Raw genomic sequence first — 20984 nt, 5'->3', positions numbered from 1 at the left:
AGCTTTTCTATTCAGCTGGGATGATGCTGAAACCAAACATTCCAGGTAACAGGATCATGTCTGTTGTTTGCACATTCAATCAACCTGTTTTCCCTTTTACTCTTAAATACAAAGCCAGGAATTCCCAATTACACTATCCATACAACTGCTTTATATTCTAGCATTAGCAGTATAATCAAATTCTTCCAGCCTCTCTCTTTGCCTGCTCTCCCTACCCCCCTACCCCCCAGTTCCTTATAAAAACTATTCTTTACATCTTCTTGGAAGTCTTCCAAAGGGCATGAAAGCTTAAAATACAGAGTCCAGATGGCAAGGTGTGTAATCATATGCAGATCACATTCCCAAAGTACTAATGGCCAGGGTTTTTCTTTTTAATTTCTCAAAATCCTGTGTAATGTCTTTATCAACCTTAAAGTATGCTATCATAAACGTTTCCTAGTTCTATACATTTCATTTCACGGAGTTCCATACTGGTATGTTTGTTCTCCTCCAATGTTTTTGAAAGCCATCTGATTTTACAGTTAATGTTTATACCCCCTGTGGTAATCTTCAATTTAAGGGATTTTTCCACCCATGCTTGGCATATCTGATTTTATAGAAGGCAATCATTAACTTACATCAACTCCTACAGACGGATGATTAACCCCAAATTGGTAATTTAAAAATTTTATAAATAAAGAGTTAACACTTTCCTTAGATTTTTGTATATCCTTGGAAGTGCCTAGTGAGTTTCTGTACAAAAGAAAGTTTAAAAAACTTCTGCATAATTATGGAATTCCACTAGAAAAAAGGATATTAAGAAAGTTAAAGATGTAAATCGAGGACTTAAAGGAGACAAAAATTCAGTGTTAAGATGCTTCATTTTATCCTCTAAACGACTGTAAAACTTTCTAGCACTGGTAAAACAACACTATTTCCTCTACCATCATTCTCAGATAAAGCTGAACCATTTCAACTGAAGCTTCCCAAATGATTCAGCTTGAGGCAGACACTCAAAAATCAATCTGAATGTTTTAAATTTGGCAAAGGTACAAGTATTTGAGAAGAGGATCACGTACCAGTAAATACTTGGCAAACTGAGCTAGAGGCATCCTTATTTGCCAGAGCTATAACAGCTTCCCTGATCAGATGCAAACAGCTGTTTCTGAGAAGCCGCTGCATAACTGCAGTGTTGGCTGCACTTCAGCACCAGGTAACACAATTTTTATCCACTGCTGGGACTAAAGCAACAGTGATGTTAATTATCAGAAAAATATTCCCTATCAGCAAAAATTAGTCTCTCGCCAGAGCTGGTGGAAGCTCTGTGCTTGGCAATATCGAGAATAAGACTGGACTGAGCATTAGAAAGCATGCTGTACGGTGGGAGCCGAGTGGTCCCCGGTGTAACTACTGATTTAAGTGGAGCTACCACCCCCTCATTCAGAATTCATCTGACCTAACAAAGTGGGGAAATATCACAAGATTGACATGTAGCATTAGTGTGGCTACACGTTTAAGAAATTCCTCCTGTGAAGGCTTGAAGAGGAACGTATGTGAAAACAGGAAAGCTGTAAGCAGCATTGTTTATGGCAGAAAAGCTCTAATATGGCCTACTCTAGCTTCCTAACAACCATTTGCTTTTAATCATTACCATATTAAAATACAGAGCTGGAAATGTCATTAGACTGAACTTTGAATTGATCATGGAAATAAATAAATGCATGTAATTAATTTGTTATTTGCAGATTTCCTCTGTGAAAAATACTGCTTGGCGAGATTATACCTCACACGTAAAAGGAATGCTGAAAAATGAGCCTGACATAGGTATGCAAGGTGCAGAATAAAAAATACATAGGGAGGGAGTTTTGTCCACTAATTATGAGTAGTGGATTGTAACAAGATTCCTGGAGACCACCACTCCTTGCGTAAATCACTTGAACAAACATTTTCAAACGAGGGCATCTCAAGTTAATTTACCCTATCTGGATTTAATTTTGAAGCTCGCTGAGTACCAGCTGAGGCATCCCTACAACAGAGTTCACAGGAGGTGCTGTCAGGGGTGACCTTTCAGTGATGCTGCGCTCTCTTCTGCCGCAACAGAAGCAGGGACAGCCCCAAAGCTGAGGAGAACCTGCTCCTGCAAGCGTTATGCTCTAGACTTCAGTCTCCTGTGGTTCATTCCACACATGCACAGATGGGACGCCAACACAAAATCACCCTGGAAAGTTTTAACATTTCAGGAGAGCAATAAGAAAGGGCTTAGAAGGGAGGCTGGATCTAAATCAAAACTCAGGATGCCTCCCAGAGGGCCTTGACCTAGTGTCTGGCACACACTGATCTCCCCATCACAGATCATCATAGTTGACTGGGGATGGTAACTTTCTATGTGTTATTTCAAATGTAAAACTGTCAGGGCAGCAGTTCTTATCTTGTGTTGTACATCACCAAGAAAAAAGACCCTCTTCGTGACTCTATAAAACAAGCAAGAAGCGATGAGCACATGAGTTTTCTTGGGTATTCTGATAGGAGCTGGAATGCTCACCTGTGTTAAGTGAGGGCAAGACACATTTTTTTTTTGCTTCATACACTTGAGTTTCTGTATTTTAATGCTCTTAACTTCCTAACTGGAGAATTGTCATTTTTATTAAAACAGTCACACTGTTTGGATTAAGCCTAACAGGGCCCTTCTGATTTTTAATGTATTTTCCATGCTATAAACAACAACAACCAGACCTTCCAAAAATGGCTTACACAGAGCTGATTTGCAATTAATCTTTTATGGTGTGCTAAATAAAAAAAAATAAAAATCATCTTGCTATGTCATTCCAAAATTGCAAAGACAAATTTGGAACTTGAATTGTCAGTTAAAAATAAGGATAATTTTATTATTTTTGTGCAGTATATCACTTTGTTGATGTTGTTGGCAAATTTTTGCACTTCCAGAATGCTTAGCATTTAGCTCAGTAGCTTTTCTACATATAGATAGCTTTCTTACAGGCTTGAAATAGAGCAAAAATGTAGTCCTTTTAGGGGAATGAAATACAGAGGATGTATTTGGATTCTGATGACTTCCTAGGATGTTTCATTCAACATGCAGTATGAAGATGGCGGAAGGTTTTGACAGTATGGAGCAATCCATTTGGTATCTTTGTTTTAAATGCATGGGATGCAAATATACATGCACTACTATATCCTCCATTCCAGCACTGCAGTTATAGTCACAGATTATTCCTTTTGGCTTGGTACAATTTACCTCTGTTCTGCACTGGTTTTTATGTTCCTAATCGATAACTTAAGAGCTCTGCCGTTGCAAATCCTTTTTTAAGGTTAACTACTAAGAGAGACAACAAATATTCAAGCATTCAGCATCATGAACACTGAATAATGTTTGCAGCTAGCACAGCCCAGACTAAGAGTTTCTATGGAGTATTTTTTAGTTTATCATCGAACTCTATCCATATCTGTAGAAACTCTGACCATCTGCAAATGAATGTAAATTCTGTAAATTCCTCAGTATTTCTGTTAGAAAAGCTGCAAAGAATTCACATTTTAAGGGCAAAGCAATCATCACGAAGAGCTTCCCCTCTTGCACTTTGGACACTGAGAGAGCAAGTTATTGGTTAGGGAACACCAAGAGCTAATGGTGCAGTGAACCACAACTGGTTGCACTCAACAAAAACCAGACAGGCTCAGTGTGGCCTGTGGAAACATTACATACAGCAGAACCACGGTCATAGCCCTGAGTGAAAATCGTATAAAGCATGCTGCTTTTGCAAAATTGAAAGATAAACAAAAGAAGACATTTACCTTCCACATCAAGGCACCTAGGTGGGCTATCTGACCAGATAAGGTTATACATGCACTCAAGGAGCTCTGCCCCTTCTAGTTTATATCCAGGAAAGCACTGATAGTACACCACTGTTCCTACGGGGAAGGAGGACTCGAACTCAGATATGTTAATGTAACTATGAGGAAGAACCAATGGCCTCAGGCAACCTGCAAATTAAGAAGAGGAAGGTATCTTTTAATATAAGGTGCTTATCTCAGTCATCTTCACACATCTCAGTTATAATTCCTAAATTGAGGAGTGCGATATTTTTCATCTTCTCTGCTATGAATGGCATGTCTGCATGATCTCCCTTGGATCCGTATGCCTCATTACCCTGTTTCAAACCCTTTTATTGTTTAGCCCACATGCTTCACTAGCGTGGGATTCACCCTCAGCAAATTCAGGAAAGGTTTTCTGAAAATGACGGTATTCTGTTTCACAAACATTCATTGGTTTAGCAGATGGCAATTTCTTTTTGAGGTAGAATCTTTAATAAATAAAGGTTGTCATTTAGATAAACTATGATTTTTATTCCTCCTCTTAAAACTGACAGGCATGTAAACCATATTTAATATTAAAACTGCTCCTGTGATAAAGTGCACGCAACTATAAAAGATTTGCAGACAGAATTAATGATTTTGAAATTCCAGTTTGAGAAAGTCTAAGGGGCCATGACTTCCTATGAGCAGTCCCATGATAAACACTGAACAAGGTCTCAGATTAGGTTATCAAAAATTTAAGGTACCTGTTATCACCAGAAATTGTAAATGTAGTCAGACTACGTTCTACTTGTGGAATTACTTCTGAGGGATTTGTACCATGGATGGTACTGAGCAGTGACAGTTAAATGGTCACCAACCACATTTGGTGCAAGAAAGAGCAGTGAATTTAATTGATGACACAACTTTATAACATCATTCACATTCAGAGTCTGTTTTGGGCTGGTATTTAGATAACGGTTTATACCAGAGAAAAAAAGTATTCCTCATGGCCTTAGAAACGACCCTCTGGGTAATACTTAATACTGTTGATTTTTTAAATTTGCAATAATGTGGAGGAAAGATGATTTGTAATCAGGGAATGAAAAATAATATTATAAAGTTATGAGACTGACAGGAACTGCATTATGGCAATCCCTAAATAGGTCTCTTGCCACTACTAGGAATTTGTGAAGGATGTTCATAGGACTCTCATAATTTGAAGCCTGAGGGGGAAACTAAAATCAGTCTGAGACCTTCTTGTAAGACACTGGCATCTAAAAGAAAAAGTCTCGGCAGCACTTCAAGTGGTTATTTCCTTGCAATGGTCTTTTGAGGCAGAGGGACAAAAGCAAAAGAACAGAACAGAAAAAGCCTGAAAGCTTTTTTTACAGCACACTGTACTACCAGAGCAATGGTTTTGATAGCTTTTTTACTAGCTGGTTATCTCCCTGCTCAAAGAAAGCTTCAGGCATCCTATCCACTGGCTACTGCTCATACCCCTGATCGAGTATGCCCCACACATAACACGCCAGTTCCTGCAAGCTGAGCAGCCCGCTGAGCAGAGCGATATAAGCAGCCCCCAGTGGGACAGAAACAGCACAGACGGCCTGAGCCAGACCAAGCTTACTCTTCTCTGAACTGTATCAGGGAAAATTTTGTCCTGCTGACTTAACATTTTAATGCTTGTTTGATGCCTCGCAATGCAGGAACAAGATTTACTTGAATTTGTATGAAAGCCAAGTTTCTGTGAAAATTCCTAGGTCTCCAGACTTCTCAAGCTGCTTGAAAACTTCATTTTGACATTTTTTTTTTTGCTAAGTAATTCACATAATTTCAGAGCAGTAATTATCATTATTATCTCGTGGCAAAAATAGTTTGAGGCTGGATTCTTATATGCTCCACATTCCTTTCACACTGCTCCGGCAGAAAAAAAGGCATCTTAGTGTCATGAGACTCCCCTGCCTGTTGTAATCAAAGGGCCATAGAAATGTCACTGACAGCCTACCTAGTGCAAGTAGACAAGGGGCTTTGATATTATTAGCACCTGATGTAGCAAAAAGAAAATTCTGGAGACAATTTTAGAATTTGGCAAAATATGGCAGATACTTGAATGCGAATTGCCTAGCACTTGGCTCTTGTACAATTGATCTCTCAACTTCTGTCAGCACTGCTTTTATTTTGAAAGGCAGTTAATGTCAAATATTGAGTAGCAGCAACTGATTGTGTTTGATAGTATAAATACAGCAACAGAAGACAGTAACAAGTGAAGGGGTACTTTTGCTTACCCAGTTAATACTGGCTGTCACAAAATTTCCACCCGGATCTTTGGCAAATACAGTACCTGCAAATCCGTCTTTTGAGTATTCATCTTATGTAACTGTGACAGTCTTAATCCACCCCAGATGTGAGCAGCAGCCACTCTCAAAAATGGGCTGTATACTTTATACTACCACACATGATGCCATCGCTGAGAAGATACCCCAAAACTACTGTCCACTCTTTTACGGGTTTGTGAAAACTCCCCTTTCCTGTCAGCCCTATTCAGATACAATGTGTGCATTTAAAACACTGAGCTACTCGCGTAACGTGCCTAAATTTCTACATGTCTGTGCTATAGTCTAAGACGAGACCTTGGGGGACAGTTTGACATGCCCCAAACCAAGGGTCCTAACTGCTGAGACCCATGTAAACTAAGCTTCTGTAACTTTTGACTGTGGCACCCATCAATCTCATCACTTTACAGCAGAAATGCCAAGCCCTGACGTTTGTGTCTCACCCTGCCACTGTCACTCCTGAGAAGCGTCCCAGCTCCCCTGCCTGCCTGCCTCAACTCTACAAATCGATGTGACAGTGTAATTAAGTGCCTACAGAGAACTGTCAGCTTTAGGAGACAAGAGATAGGTTTGAGGAAAGTTAATACTAATCCAGTCTTCCCCTTAGCACAGACAGTTAAAATCTCTTGATGCTGTTCAGCTGGTCAAGCTTGTTACCAAGACCTGAACTGGTTAAAACCAAGTCAATGGTACTAACATGTGTGTGTTAGAAAGGTAAAGGTAATAGCAGCCCAGGGTTATTGAATTTCCATTTACTAAAGCTGGCTTGCTCCCAACCATTTCTCGCAGCCTAAGTGAAGCTGGGACCCCACACTACTCGTACTACTGGTTCTATGGCTAATGGATTTTCTGGCCAAAATCATTCCTACGCACGCCTTGAATTTTCAGTCAATACCTACTGGTTTAATGGCCTGTGAACCTGATCAACAACTCTCTGACAGAGTAACAGTACCCCTTCTCTACCCCTGCCTGCTGCACAAGGCAAAGAAGGGGAAACTGCAGTTAGAAGCTTAAATCTTTCCAGAAATAATTGGTGCAAAAATGTCAGTTGCCCATCAGAACCTCTGCTGAACTTCTGACTGATTTAACCCTGATTTTTTAAAAAGTGCAATGTATCTGTCAGATTTTAGACTAGCAAACAAAAACCAATATTTAAAGTACTATTTTAAGGATGGGTATGTTCAGAAGTGGCACCTGTTTTCCTGCAGGGAGCAATGGGGAAGAGAATCAAAAAAATCTTAGCAGCAGCACTATTCAAATACTGTACAGTGAAGTTTATCAGATCACTGACACCCTTACAACTGTAGAAAAAAGTATTGGCAAACTATCACAAGGTTGCATGAGCTATAAAACAGGATGTGCTGTTGTACTAAACCTTGACAAATGGGCAGATTATCCCATGTTCCATCGTCTTGACATATTGAAACCATGTTGTCTAAGTCAGGGTAACGGATCTGGAATCCTTCATGACAGCTGATTATTAACTTATCTCCAGTCCTGTATGTCTTGTTATGAATCTCTGCATCTTCAACATGTGGAACAAGGCAATCTGTGACTTCATGAAAAAAAAAATAGTAACTTAATTAAAAAAACATAGCTAGCTATTCAATAATCAAGCTCTTAAGCAAAAGTTATCAGTTAATGTAAGTGCTCTGCTCAAACCATTTGGAAAATACATGCATTTCAGTAAATAATAATAATAATAATAATAATAATAATAATAATAATAATAATAATAATAATAATAATGATGATGTCCTTTCCCTAGTTAACCATTGGTTTCAAAGTCTACAGCACTGCAGTAGAAGCTGACATTCTACAGTAATGGATCATTCACCCAGACTTTTTTGAACAAACAAAATTAAGAGCATTTAGGAAGACACTTTTTAATTTTGTCCTTCCATTCATCATGTATGCAAATTACACTGCACAGTCTGACTATCCCAAAGTCCCATGTGAAGGCAGACTCTTTGACAGCACTAAGGACAGGACGAAAGAGAAGATAAAATACAGACATGGCATGAGGAACACAGAAAAACTGCGCTTTTAGCAGAGAGACAGATGAATATCAGGTACATTTACAAGGATTTATCCAGCTCCATTCCACAGAGTTCATTACGTGCATGCCTTCACTTTAATCTTCATTGATCCCGTTTTAAATCAGATCATTTTATGTGCCTGAATTCATATGCCTTTAGAGGCTGTGATTTTTAAGGCCTTCAGCAGCATCTCAAGTGCTGTAGAAGACTCAACAAGGGAAACAACTGCAAACCTCTAGCGATATACACGCATGGGCTCTATAACCTGTCTGCGATACCTGTACCGGGCAGCTTTACATCTCACTGTTCACACCAGCACCAAAGACACCAAAATATGAAATAAAACCCAGAGGACTACAAAATGAAAGATGTTGTGGAAAGTGGAAGGAAAGGGTGAGGCAGGGTAAAAATCCCTCTGCTAACACTGAATAATTAAGAGACAAGCCAAGAAGATATGAAGGAATAGTACAGGTGACTCAAAGTTCATCCTCCTCATAGATGCAAAGTGAGATTAAACAGAAGAGAGGTAAACATTAAATACTACGAAAATATAATCAAAATTATCTGTTAGTTGGCCGGCGGTGAATCCATGACAGAGAAGGTGATAAAAGTTTCCAGGCATCAAAACCCACAAAGTATTTCAAATAAAAGCAAGACAGTTAAAATATTATAAGCCTGTTTGATGCTGGATTTTTTTACAACACTTCTACCACAAGAGACAATTATCTTCACTTAGGAATGCAATATTTATAAACAAAGAAGTTGTTTCAGAAGTACCTTGAGACTTGCATAAAAAAGAAAGATTCTGCCATTTCCATGGGTAATTCTTGCTAAAGAGTAAGAGGCAGCTCTAAATTTGTATTTAACCATTAATTGTGAGCATGCATAAAGTAAAGCAGAGCAACAGCTTCCTTGTTTGCTTAGAAGTGCAACCAGAGGCAAGATAAACTGTCATTTAGCATAGCACACACCAACTACTAAATACCAGCGTATTTCGTAATGTATTTATTTATGCAAACTAGGGGTTCTATTCTTCTGAGACTCCATCACTAAATTTTACTAATATGAAGTGTAAGAGTGTTGCTTCCCCAGTTAAAACATATTTTCCTCTGTACCTTCCCATTATAGGGGTGTTTTCCAAAATACATTGTATTTAGCTAGTTTTGATATGGGGCCTCCTGGACATACTATAAGTAACAAAATTTCCTATTTCTCTTGTTACTTTTAGCTCCTTGGCTGCTGCTGCAGGTACGTTCTGCAGCCTGGAATAGGAAGGGCTGGCAGTCTGCCAGATGGTCTGAGAAACTGCAGCAAGGAGTTTTATTAGAATTTATTCATTTAGAAATGCCCAAGTCTGGGAGGATGCCTACCCTAACAGAGGGTTATAAAACGCACTGCGATGAGGGCGCAGGCATCACCTTCAAAGACTGAATAATTTTCTCTCCCTGGCAAGTTCATCAGCAGAGGAGATGGCAGAGGATGCCCCACAAGAAACGCCTGACGCTAAGCCTTTGAATGCTGTCACAAAGAGGCCACCCTGAGCACCTCCAAGAATGGGATGAGGTAGATGGGGATCCTGCTCCGCAGCCACGCAGGAAGAGGTCAGAGATGGATGCCAAAAGATAACGTCAATGAGCAGCTCACTCTCTCGGCGTAACAGCTGTCTGTTGCGATACAAATAAAAAAGGTGTGTATACATACCGCACAGTAAGATATGAGATTTCACTTTCAAAGTGAGGGAAATTGATTCTGTAACAATGAGCTATTACAGCGACTTCATCCCCATTATTCCAAGTAACAGCTATAGATAGAATCGTTTTAATCAGCTAGATGTTGGCAGAGAACAGTGGTAAGTTGCTCGCTGTACCATCCTTTGCCTGTGACATCCTGGCTGACTTTGATAACAGGCCTATTACAAGCCCCAGCTAAATGCGAGACCAATGGACCACGGTATTACAGCTCTTTTTCCTGATGCCTTGTGAGCAAATGCTTTCCCCCTGGCTGAATTTGTGTTGTTTAGCACTTAGGCGTAAATTGCAGTAGCCGCCGCTCTGCAAACAGCTGGGTTAGCTGGCACAAATTCTGCTTGGAAAAGCTGAGAGTAAGTGACTGGATTTTAAAATGTCCTGTCCTAGAAAATAAACTGCTTTATTCTAAGTACTTTTCAGCAAATCTGTGAAAGCTGCTAAACCATTTAAGGGACTACTCGGTCTTTAGCCAGCATTGAAGAGCAACGGCTATGACTTAACACTCCTTTCTGGCAATTTTATGTGATCTGCTTATATTCACCGTTTGAATATTAAAATGGGTCAGCCAAAAGAACATTAGGAACATATTTCTTATCTTGCAGTGGCACAAAGAGGTGGGGTGCGGCCGGCAGGCCTGACAGCCTGCCAAGTGCAAGGGCTCATCTTGACCTAACTTTCATGAAGAATGCAGCTTTGTACATTAGGGGTTCTTGGCTTTGGCAAACCAAGTGTGTCCCCCATCACAGGAAGATTGGTCTGAAGAGTAAAATTTGTTAAACACTATAGTTGTAGTGTTTTTGTTTATGCACAAACCATGCATCATCTCTCAGACCCGTTTCTTCCAGCCCATGGGGAAGGAAGACCACCTTCCTTCCTCCCGAGAGCACCTGGACCATAAAGGACTCAGAAGGCAGGCATGACCTGGGCACTATGGAGATAGCCACACCACCCATGGGTACCAGCTGGCTTGGTGTGGCTTGTTCTGTTGCAGGTGAACTCTTACCCTCCAAAAATTGTCCCTGGTCCATACTAATCCAGAAGGTGCTCACAGGAATTGTGTGGGGAATACTACTTGACGTTGGCCAAAACCATGTCAGGGACCTTTCTAACACTGCAATGTTGAGGAACAGTTGAGGAACAGTGTGCTGGCCTGTGCCCTGGCACTGTTCTGCTTACTAGTCCGTATGTAAATTCAAATGCATAGGTCCAGTGCTCCTATCTCACTGTGGAGCAGGCTCTGAATTAGCCTTGATGACATCTAGCCACGACACTGACAGGCTGGAATGGAGAGGAATAGGGAGAAAGGATGAAAGGAACATCATGAAGAATGGGTTGAATGCAGGGACAGCTCATCTGGACCCTGCACTCTTCAAAGTAAACATTTAAGATCAGTATTCTCTTGCTTTTTACTAGCATTAAATCCATAGTACTGTGTTAGTAGGATAGTTCTGTGGATGATAAACACAGTATTTCAGTGCATACTGCATAACACTTTCTCTTTATTGTCCTTGCTTGTATTAACAACAGTGCACTGAGACTTCACCTAAGATCTGCAGCCATCGTGTGAGGCACAGGTTACAAACATCATACAAATAGTGCTTGTAACCAGGCTTAAGAATTGGCAAACACTGGACAAGACAGGTAAGAGATGGAGAAATACAAATATTTCAGTCATCTCGCAGATCCAGGGACAAAGGTGAAGAGAAATAAATGCTAAATGTCACACAAAAACACTGTAGCCAAACTATACTGGCACACTCCTTTCACTGCAGGTTTATCATCCCCGTCAGTGGGAGAATGAGGCACTGAGGACATCTCGAAAGCATCTGCCTGCAGATGCACTGGGAGAGAAGGGCACAGCTCTTCGCTTGGTTGCCATCTCCATGTGGACTGTAAATTTAGATTCAATCTCATAGGAAAAGAGGTAGCATTTGTTCCAAGTAGGGCAAAGTCTCAGCAGCCACATTATCACAGTGGGAGAAGATTAGATTAAAGTGTGAACAACATGACATATTGTTCTTAAACAGTAAATACAAAATTCCTTCCTTAGAGCTTTGGTATTTATGTGCATAACTGCATTAGAATTGATGGAAGTTACAGTCAGAACATGCTGTAGATCAACATGAGAACATAACTCGAAGCACACAGATTTTTGACAGGGCATTTATTGGGCACCTAGTCATGCAACTTCATTCTCGTACTGACATTTAAAATCTCCTGCCTCTTAACGAGAAATGACAGACCTATAAAATTCAATTGATTGGATGAAGAGCTCCAGGCAAATGTATTAGTTTTAAAATCAATTACATTCTGAAACAGGTTGCTTTACTTCCTTTGGTAAACAGCATTCATTTGTGATCAAAGATTCTTCTAGTATACATGTAATGACAATTAAACGTACACAATGTATAGACATAAAATTGTAGGTAACCGTCCTTAGTTGAACCCAAACTCTTGAGATTAACTGAAAATTAACTCCAAAGGATTGAGTGTTTTTACTGTTCAAGCTCAGCTGGCAGTATCTGACATTTACATATACTGGGATGAGAGGCGTGGATAGCATACCACAGCACACATGGCAGGCAGCCACTGTCTCAAATGGGTAAATGCAATATAAAGTTTAGTTCGCCTTGTGATAGCTAATGATGAATGGTAAAACATTAACTTCTTACTTCTCCAGTAGGCGCTACAAATTTCAAACTTCTTTTTATATATCATTACAGAATTTTTGCAATGAGGACTTTTATGTATGTCATTAGACAGCAGAGAATTACAAATCCTGTTGTAATTCCTCCTTTACTGTTCTGCAGATATGCCACATTCCGACACTGCCCAGCTTGCTATGTCGCCCTTCTCTGATGATTCTGCTCCCAGTACACAAAAGGATCACTCCAAAAAGCACTTGAGCAAATGCATAGGTCTCATGGGTTGCCACTGAACCTTTGCTTCTTATTTTGTCTGAATCAGCGGCTGTATTGTGCATTGGAAAGAAGAATTAATTCTGTCATCTATTTTTTTTCCCTACTGCTAAACCATAAGATTGTTTTAATAATACCTGAAGTACTACACCATTTAATCAGGAAAGCACTTGCTTCACTAAATCCTACATTGGGGTCCTACTCTTTAGTCCAAATAATAAAAAGCGTTTCTGCATATGCCTAATTTTGAGCACAGAACTTTAACAAAACTAATCACATAATTACAGTTATGCTCAAGTTTAAGTGCTTTGCTTGATCAGAGCATTGGCTGGCAATCCTTTTTAAGTGTTCCGTGCTGTGAAGTAATGCTTATCTCTTAAGCAACTGTTCTCACATCATCCATCACATTCTCATCTTCCAATTTCTTTCTTTTTTGAAAACACCTGGCTTGAGTGTTGATCACACTAACATCAGTGGCAGTTTTGCTGCTGATGGCATTGCGATCAGAAACTTCCTCCACAGATTGCCACTGGACTGTGTGGCCTGGGAAGAGCTTTGAATACTCAATAAAACTTGTTAATGCTTATTTTAACAACTGCAATGGATGGTACAGGTACTATTTCAAAGATGCGCATCAAAATTCCTAGAAGCCACCCATAGTGGTTAAGGCAACAGGTTTTCCAAGTGTTATAGCTTTTTCTGGTAGTTCAAATATCCAGTTTAGACACATGCGGCTGCCACTCTACATGTATTTTTTTCTTAAATAACCGTGAGATGAGAGACAAGGGCGTTTATGAAAGGTGACTGTAACAGGAGAAGGCATGATTTTCATACATACATTATTCAAAGGCATCGGGTTGTTTCACTGAAGCTGACCCATGCCACCATTATGAGCAGGTGTTATTGGTCCCCACTGCCTTTACGCCCTACGCATCAGCTGTCACCTCAATACACATCATAAGTCACCTCGCGGCTATGCTGCTCGCAGCTCCAGCTCTGCAGTCTGTAGCCTCACACATGTCCAGGAGCCCGTATTTTACAAAGACTTCTGCCAACAGGGCAGCTACCTGAAAGACCATGGGCTACCTACCAGCTGCATCTGGCTACTCTCTCCAGTATCTCCTGCACCACTTTCACACAGACCACTGTTTAGGGCTGTTCCCTCCACATGTACCTCCTGAGCATGGTCTTCCCAAGCCCTGCTTGCTCCTGCTGTGGCACGTCCCTTCATCCCTGCTGTCCTGGCACAGGATCCTCATACCCACCCACCCACCAGCATAAATAAGTACTTGCAGTTTTTATACACGCCAAGAAATTGCATGATCCCATGGAGTAAGTGTGTTTATGAACCACGTAAGTCTTCAATGAAGCCCATTTATCTATCTGATTTTAAATGGTAGGAGGCATTCTGAAATAGGATTTATCTTGCCCCACCTTGAAGATGATGAGGCAATGGCTAATGACTTCAGTGGAGAAGTCACAACAGTGGAATGTACACAGGTGATTTAACTAACGCTTTCCATGTCTGTTGATTTTAATAGCCCTGTTGACCAAAAATAGATCAACAAAAAGAACAACTTATATCTTCAATATACTTGGTGAAATAAATTGTTTGTGCTGCTCAGATCTATCTTGGCCAAAATTTACACTTATGATATTCGAATTAATCCTGCCTCTAACTCCTAGAAGAAGAAAATAATTTAACGTTCTAATTATTTAAAACCAAATACAATTTAAAAAATGCAGTACAATAAATTGGTTTATTCCATAACAGTCTAAATTATCTCAAAGTAAACTTCCACTGTGGCTTTAAACTTCTGCAGTCCATGTATATTTGATTTTCCTACTTGAATCATGAACACATCATAAAATAGAACTTTTTGAAAGTCCTGTTTAGCAGGAGCAGTGGCATTGAAAATTCATTATATTTTCCTAGTAAAACATTGCAGAAAGGAGTATTAAGTGGGCAGCTTTAATAAATAGTTACAGTTTACTTATACTGGAGGTGGTTTTTTCTCTGCATCAATTTGTAACTAGTTAAAAGGAGAAATGTATTCTCATTTTTTCTTCAGATTTCTTTATGTCCCTTTCAACACTTGCATGCATGCACACGCACACAGCCTCTCATGGTATAAATTAAACTAACAAATGAGGATTATGGATGGGATGGATGGTAAACTGAAGTATGTATCAAATAAGACACTGTGAAATGGACTCCAACCTTTTGTGTTTTGTGCTGAGACACACAGACATGGTACGTGGACAAGTGAGAACTGACACTTGTAATTGCTTTAAGAAAATTGACTTACCTTCTTGTAGGCACACAGGTTTATCACTTGGTTTCCAGCTCAGGGAGCCATTAAAGTGTCTCACACAAAGTTTTTTTGAAGTACCATTAAGCCTGTATCCTTCTTGGCAATGAAACCGGACTACCACACTTTCAAAGAAAACACCTGCACTGGGTGTCTTGTATCCATGTTCAGGAGCTCCAGGATCAGCACAAGCATGTAGGTCATCAAACCCTATGTCAGACAAAGATACAATCAAACTGTGTTCATTTACTCCTCATGCAGCCATTGTCCCCCTTTTTCTAGGTTTTTACATTTGATGTTTAATCTTTCGGGGGGCCTCACGTCTTCCATTAATGACCACTAACAATCCTGCGTGAGTACCAGCTACCCCACCATCAGGCGAGGACCCACCTCCAGCTACAGCAGAAATACTCAGGTGACAGAAACACTCCTGTCTTGTCATGCAGCTACTGAGGAAGCAGTCAACCACACTCCTCGGTAGCTGGCCTGGATAAAAATAAAGCACTTGACCCAACCTACCAGTGGGGATAGCACAGTAATGTATCTGTAATTACTCTTGGGGACTATGGGATTTTGGAGGTCTGGTACAGTCACTGGAAAGAATAATAATGTGTCAGAAGCGGAGAGGAAGAGGAAATAAAGAAAAGGGCATGCAACCTAACTGCCATCCAAAGACACAGTAACTAAACCAGAAGATGAGCTGCTACGTACGGGGAGATTTCGAGCTGAGAGGGAGCTCTACCACAGGGAAAAGGGACACTGATTTTGGATATATGGGATTCCCCTATCATGTTGGCTTGGTGGCCCTACCAATTTCTTAAAATGCTGTTATGGGAGCGCTGTATTACTGCACTGACACCAGAATGGGGTTTATTAAGCCCTTTACATCCACAAAATTAACTGTAAAATAACAAAGCCCCAACAGCTGAAATCATAAAATGTGACTGTTTATCACTGTATCAGACTCATTTCAATGTCATTTGCATAAACTGAAGCTTTTTTTACTGCAAAGCAACAAAGGTTTAGTGCAGCACTGAACAAGCACTGCATACTGAAAGAGCAAATAGCTTTGCAACAGGAACGGCAGGGGGGCAATTAATGCCGGTGGGAGGGACACCTGGAAAATTTGAAAATCATCGCATTGTAGCTTTAATGTTTTGATTTTAAAAGAGCAGTATCAGAAAGCCTCAGCTACTTCCTGCATGATAAGGATGAATTGCCTCCGTGGTACAGTCTGAGAGAAGGAAGATATAACAGCACAAGACTTTTCAAAACAAATCTCCGTTTCCTGAGGCCAAATCATTCCGTCCACCAAACAGCTTGGTGTGAAGCTGTGGCAGCCAAATGGAGAGCACTGAAGGTCATAAGGGGCTCTTGCATTTGAACACTGAATTCCTCCCTTCAGTTCCCTGGCCGCAAGCTGCTAGTGGAGAATAGAAGAGGCACATGCCAAGCTGCGTGTTTTATGTCCAATTACCTGCTCCTGCTAGCAAAGCCAGGGCACACCGGCAGGTCACCAGAGAGGATTGCATCTTTCTGACTCCATACATGGCTGATTTTATGTGAGTTCGGGGCACTGTGCTGAACTCCACAACCAGGCTACAATTTCCAGAAGGTGACCTGATGGCCAGAACCCAGCCCGAATACCTACGTGCCATGTGTGCTAGACACAGCCATCACCTACACCCAGCCCCTGCAGTGCTCCGATAGCCAGGGCTCTTCACCCAGAGAGATTTCACTAGCATCCCCTTTCTTTGCTGAAGCAGCACAAGAGCAGCAGAGCATCTGCTCTTACGTGGTTTTACTCCTCCATCCAGTGAAGTTTATCATGAGAACTGAAGGGTCAGTGCAGTAGCCAAGCCAAACATACCTCTGACCTTCATGCCCGCTCATCTGCTGCATGGCTCAAGACCTCCAGTGCAAATTGCCCAAGACTATCACTTGCTAACGTGATGAACAAGGAGAAATACAGTCATTATGTTCATGGGATTACACACTGTAGGCAATACTCAGTAATAAAGGAGGGCTGTCCATTTTTACTGGAGATTAAAAAGAAGCTCCTTATGCTTCAGGCAGCAAACCCACATCCTTCAATAAAGTCAGTGATGATCTTAATTATTTTCCATTAAGCCAAGGGATAACACGACATTTAGCTCAATTTTGTTACTTTGGTAATCTCAGCATTTGCAGTCAGGCAAGGAATATTACAACCCACCTTGAAATATGTGTCCTTTCTTACCAGCTGCATCAGGGAAAAGTACACAAATGCCTACTACTATGCCTCTGCAACAACAGAAAAAAGAAAGGTGCTGAGCTCACACACAATTTATCTGGTAAAAAAAGTCAGCCAAGCTCATTTCTCAGTTTTCATTAAGTCAAATATGCAAAGTTAGAGATTTGGGGACCGTCAGCACAAAACCCAACATAGAAGGCAAGAATGTTTTTTTCCCTGGTACAGCCTAATTCTGTGACCCTGCTGCCACTTTTCCGATGACCTTTCACAAGCACAGATTTTCATTCCTCCTAGGGATTGCTTTGCAGTAAGTCGGTCTCTTAGGTCCTTTTTCTTGAACACAGTTTGTGAGCAGACCAATCTATCGCCAAGGGGAATTCCCAAGAAGGAAATGGAACGCAAATGGAAAAATTTAATTATGTGCCCTCTAGTTTCTACAAAGCCAGTAGCCAGCTGTTATTCAGCTACTGGGTAAGAGATGACACATGGAATCCGCACAGGATCACTGCTTCCATGCAGCATTTCCATTGCTTGTTCCTGAAGCAAGGAAGAAGGAAAAAGCCTCAGGGAAGAGCCAGTTAGGCGGATTACACATGCCATACAGTAACTTCTTATAGTAAGACCATAAAGGCAAAGCAAACAAAACCCTAGCCCCATCTTTCCTCCATAGATATCAACAATAGATTTGGCCCACAATCAGCAGAAGTCACTCATACGGCAAACTTCTTTTTGAAGGCGTACACGAACTAGGCACAAAGCAGCGAAGCCAGTGCTGTGCCACTCCGTCCAGTGCTTTGGCTGAGAAGGAGGCAAGGAAATGTGCATGGGAGGTCCAGCGAGGCTGGCCGCTGTGCTGAGCACCTCCCAGCGCACAGAGAGCACCGCAGCTGTTTTGACGGGGCCGTTGCAATCTACAGAAGCCAGGAACTGCTCTGATTTTCACCAGGGTTGCTAACTCTCTTGCACAAGAGGTGTGCTGCATATTTCAACAACTTACTTAGCGGAGAGCTAAGTCCACCAGTCTTTTCCAAATTAAGCATGAAACTTCTGGTACAATATTCAAGAACAACAACACTGAAACATCCCTGAATTCGCATCTTCCACTCTTCCTTAATGATATCAGACCTGGACTCTTTACATAAGAATCGTTTTCGTATTATCTCATCTACTTAAGCGCCACCCTATCAAAAGTGAGTAAATGTATGTCTTCAATGTAATACAGCTTGGTAAATTCTTTTTTTCTCGTGATCTTTAGTTTCTCTTCTTTTTCAAAGCTATGCATTTAAGAACAGCTACTCAAAGTTGCCATACAGTATTTTTATAATGGCAGGAGTAATCTCATGTTATAGACGGGACATCTTTTGCTTTGGTCCCTTTAGAACCTGATGAAACCAGACAAAATAGTTTTCAGCCAAAGCCACAAGACAAGTCTTTGGAAAGAACCACAAAAGTTACATAAATGGGAAAGCCAATCCTTTGGTTATAATAGAAAGGTGTCACCCTGCAGGAAAGAGTGTATCAAATAAGATAAAAAATAACTTAGAACTACAATGGATTCTGTTTCTTTACAAATCCTTCAATGAATCTTTGGGGAAAAGAATGAAATTTTACTTTGACTACTGGACTTTTTCTCATGGTTACAAAGAGGGAAGGGAGAACCATCAGCACCTACCAGTAAAAGCTCTACCACACACTTGTCAAATAAAGCAGTAAACTTTCATGTTACCTATATAGCAAAAATTCAGAAAGGTCAGAAGTCATCATTATAATCAACACCGCATCCCTAGTAACAGCTTTATGGGATGCTATTGTATGGCTTTAAATTCCTAAAGACTACACAATTACTGCTGGAACTGATTATTTCAGTAATCGAAACAGCTTAATATTTAGTCTCAGTTGTAGACTTTCTGTAGCATGGCACCTTTAAGGGATGTTGTGTAAAATATAATGGACAACAATACCTCCTGATAAGGTTAATGAGTACATAAGGTCATCATCACCAGTAAAACATGCAGCTGATACAGAATGTGTTTTGGTTGTTGCTGGACCAACAGAAGGTCATCAGAAAACAGCAATGCTCTTAACCTGGACAAAACACAAGCAGTTTATATAGGTTCCTATTTTACCTTAATTACTTCGTTATTGTCAGTCAGATAAAAATTACGTCAAATTAATCAGAAGACTGAAAAAGAAGCAATGCTCTCCTTGGGGTATAAAACAATTTATTTGAAAGGACTGTGTTTCTAGAATTCTTCATTGTATGTTCTCAAACACAGAATGATTCATCTCGTCCCCCATGAAAGGCTTGAAATATCCGAAACCAGGGGAAAATTACATATTTGCCATGACAAGAAATCATGATAGCCAGAAAGAATAATCCCTCAGCTCCTCCCTTCATTCTCTATTTCTCCACACCTTGTTCTCAGTTTCCTCTTTTGTTTTCCTTGTTTCCCTCTTCCCTCACCTCCATATCTTACAGCTCCTTGTAAATTCACGGTGCTGGCAAGGTGATTTCTAATCTAGATTTGACAGACTTCTTTGACTCTAAAACTGCTATACAGCATTTCACTGACACGCTGCTGATGCATGTTAGCTCAGAAATGGCTACACTCACTCTTGAACAGAGATATCACTCTCAATCCGGTTAGTTACATACATACAGTGAAGGAAAAGTGACATGTAATGTGTAATAACATTAAAGATAGAGCATTTTCAGTATTTGTCTTCAGTAGGATAGAGAATGGGCTTCTCGTACAGCAACACCTGCGTTTGGGTTCACTAAATCAGCAAGTCCTTTCTATCTCAGGCCAGGGTAGAGGCAGAGGCTCTGCGGACTGTGGCAGGACCAGACTGCCTGCATGCACATTTTATAAGGAGTCTGTAAACACTGCAGGAGCAGGTTATCTTAGGCCAGCTCTCAGTAAAAAAACATATTAGGACTAAAGCAGAAGGGCCACAAGTGCAAACATGCTGAGGGCTTGCTTGTCTCGCACAAAGGAGAAGTAATTTTCATGCCTTGAAGAGTTTTTGCCCTGTTTCTGTGAAAGCCACGCAGGCATAGCATATTGCGCCTGTGGCTGTTTATGCTTCCTCACTGTTGATGACATTAATTGAACTATCCACATACCCCTGCAACATGAAAAGGAAGGATGCGCTTCGATTAGCATCTAGCCTTGGAAGTGAAATGAAATTATAAACCTGTGATTTCATTAGTGAAATGCCTGATAAAATCTAAACTCTCTTTAATCCCTTAAGGGTCACTAATGCTCAAGCTTCCCTGAGATTTCAGCAGCTTTGTAAAAACCCTGCCCTGTTTAAGATGTGAATCACAGCCTCCCTCGCTATCCCTGCAGAACATACACCCAAGTCCCAGCACTGTTGGATATCCCTCCTCACGTGGCTCAGCCTTAGCCAGGGCAGCATAACAAGCCACTGGAAGAAAGGGAGAAGTTCAAATTACTCTGTAGGAGAAATAGAACAGCAAATAAGACCTCCAGGGGGTGGGTACTTTGCTTAAGCCCCAAGCTGATCTACAAAATCAAGAACACCATTAAGCTTCATTCTTCTTCACATAACCCAAGAGTGTCATAGCAGAAAAACTGGAAAATCAGT

At 40.7% G+C, this 20984-nt stretch overlaps 1 protein-coding gene and 1 long non-coding RNA gene across 4 annotated transcripts in view; one reads left to right on the top strand and one right to left on the bottom strand.

Annotated features, from left to right (window-relative positions):
* LOC130157577 (uncharacterized) overlaps positions 1-11569 on the top strand; it is a 42142-nt gene extending 30573 nt beyond the window's left edge. The window contains exons 6-7 of the long non-coding RNA XR_008824941.1: positions 9615-9848; positions 11437-11569. This is a non-coding gene — a long non-coding RNA (uncharacterized LOC130157577). The remainder of the gene's footprint in view (positions 1-9614; positions 9849-11436) is intronic.
* Positions 1-20984, bottom strand: part of SUSD4 (sushi domain containing 4) — a 74333-nt gene that overhangs the window by 15949 nt on the left and 37400 nt on the right. For all 3 annotated transcript variants that reach the window (XM_056357380.1, XM_056357381.1, XM_056357382.1), the window contains 3 exons: positions 15137-15349; positions 7498-7677; positions 3787-3975 (listed from right to left, as the gene is read on the bottom strand). In XM_056357380.1, coding sequence (XP_056213355.1) covers positions 3787-3975; positions 7498-7677; positions 15137-15349 — 582 coding nt within the window. The remainder of the gene's footprint in view (positions 1-3786; positions 3976-7497; positions 7678-15136; positions 15350-20984) is intronic.

This window comes from Falco biarmicus, chromosome 12 (genome assembly GCF_023638135.1).
Source record: "Falco biarmicus isolate bFalBia1 chromosome 12, bFalBia1.pri, whole genome shotgun sequence".
NCBI lineage: Eukaryota > Metazoa > Chordata > Aves > Falconiformes > Falconidae > Falco > Falco biarmicus.
Note: the sequence above shows the minus strand (reverse complement) of the source record. Positions and strands in the feature narration are given on the sequence as shown.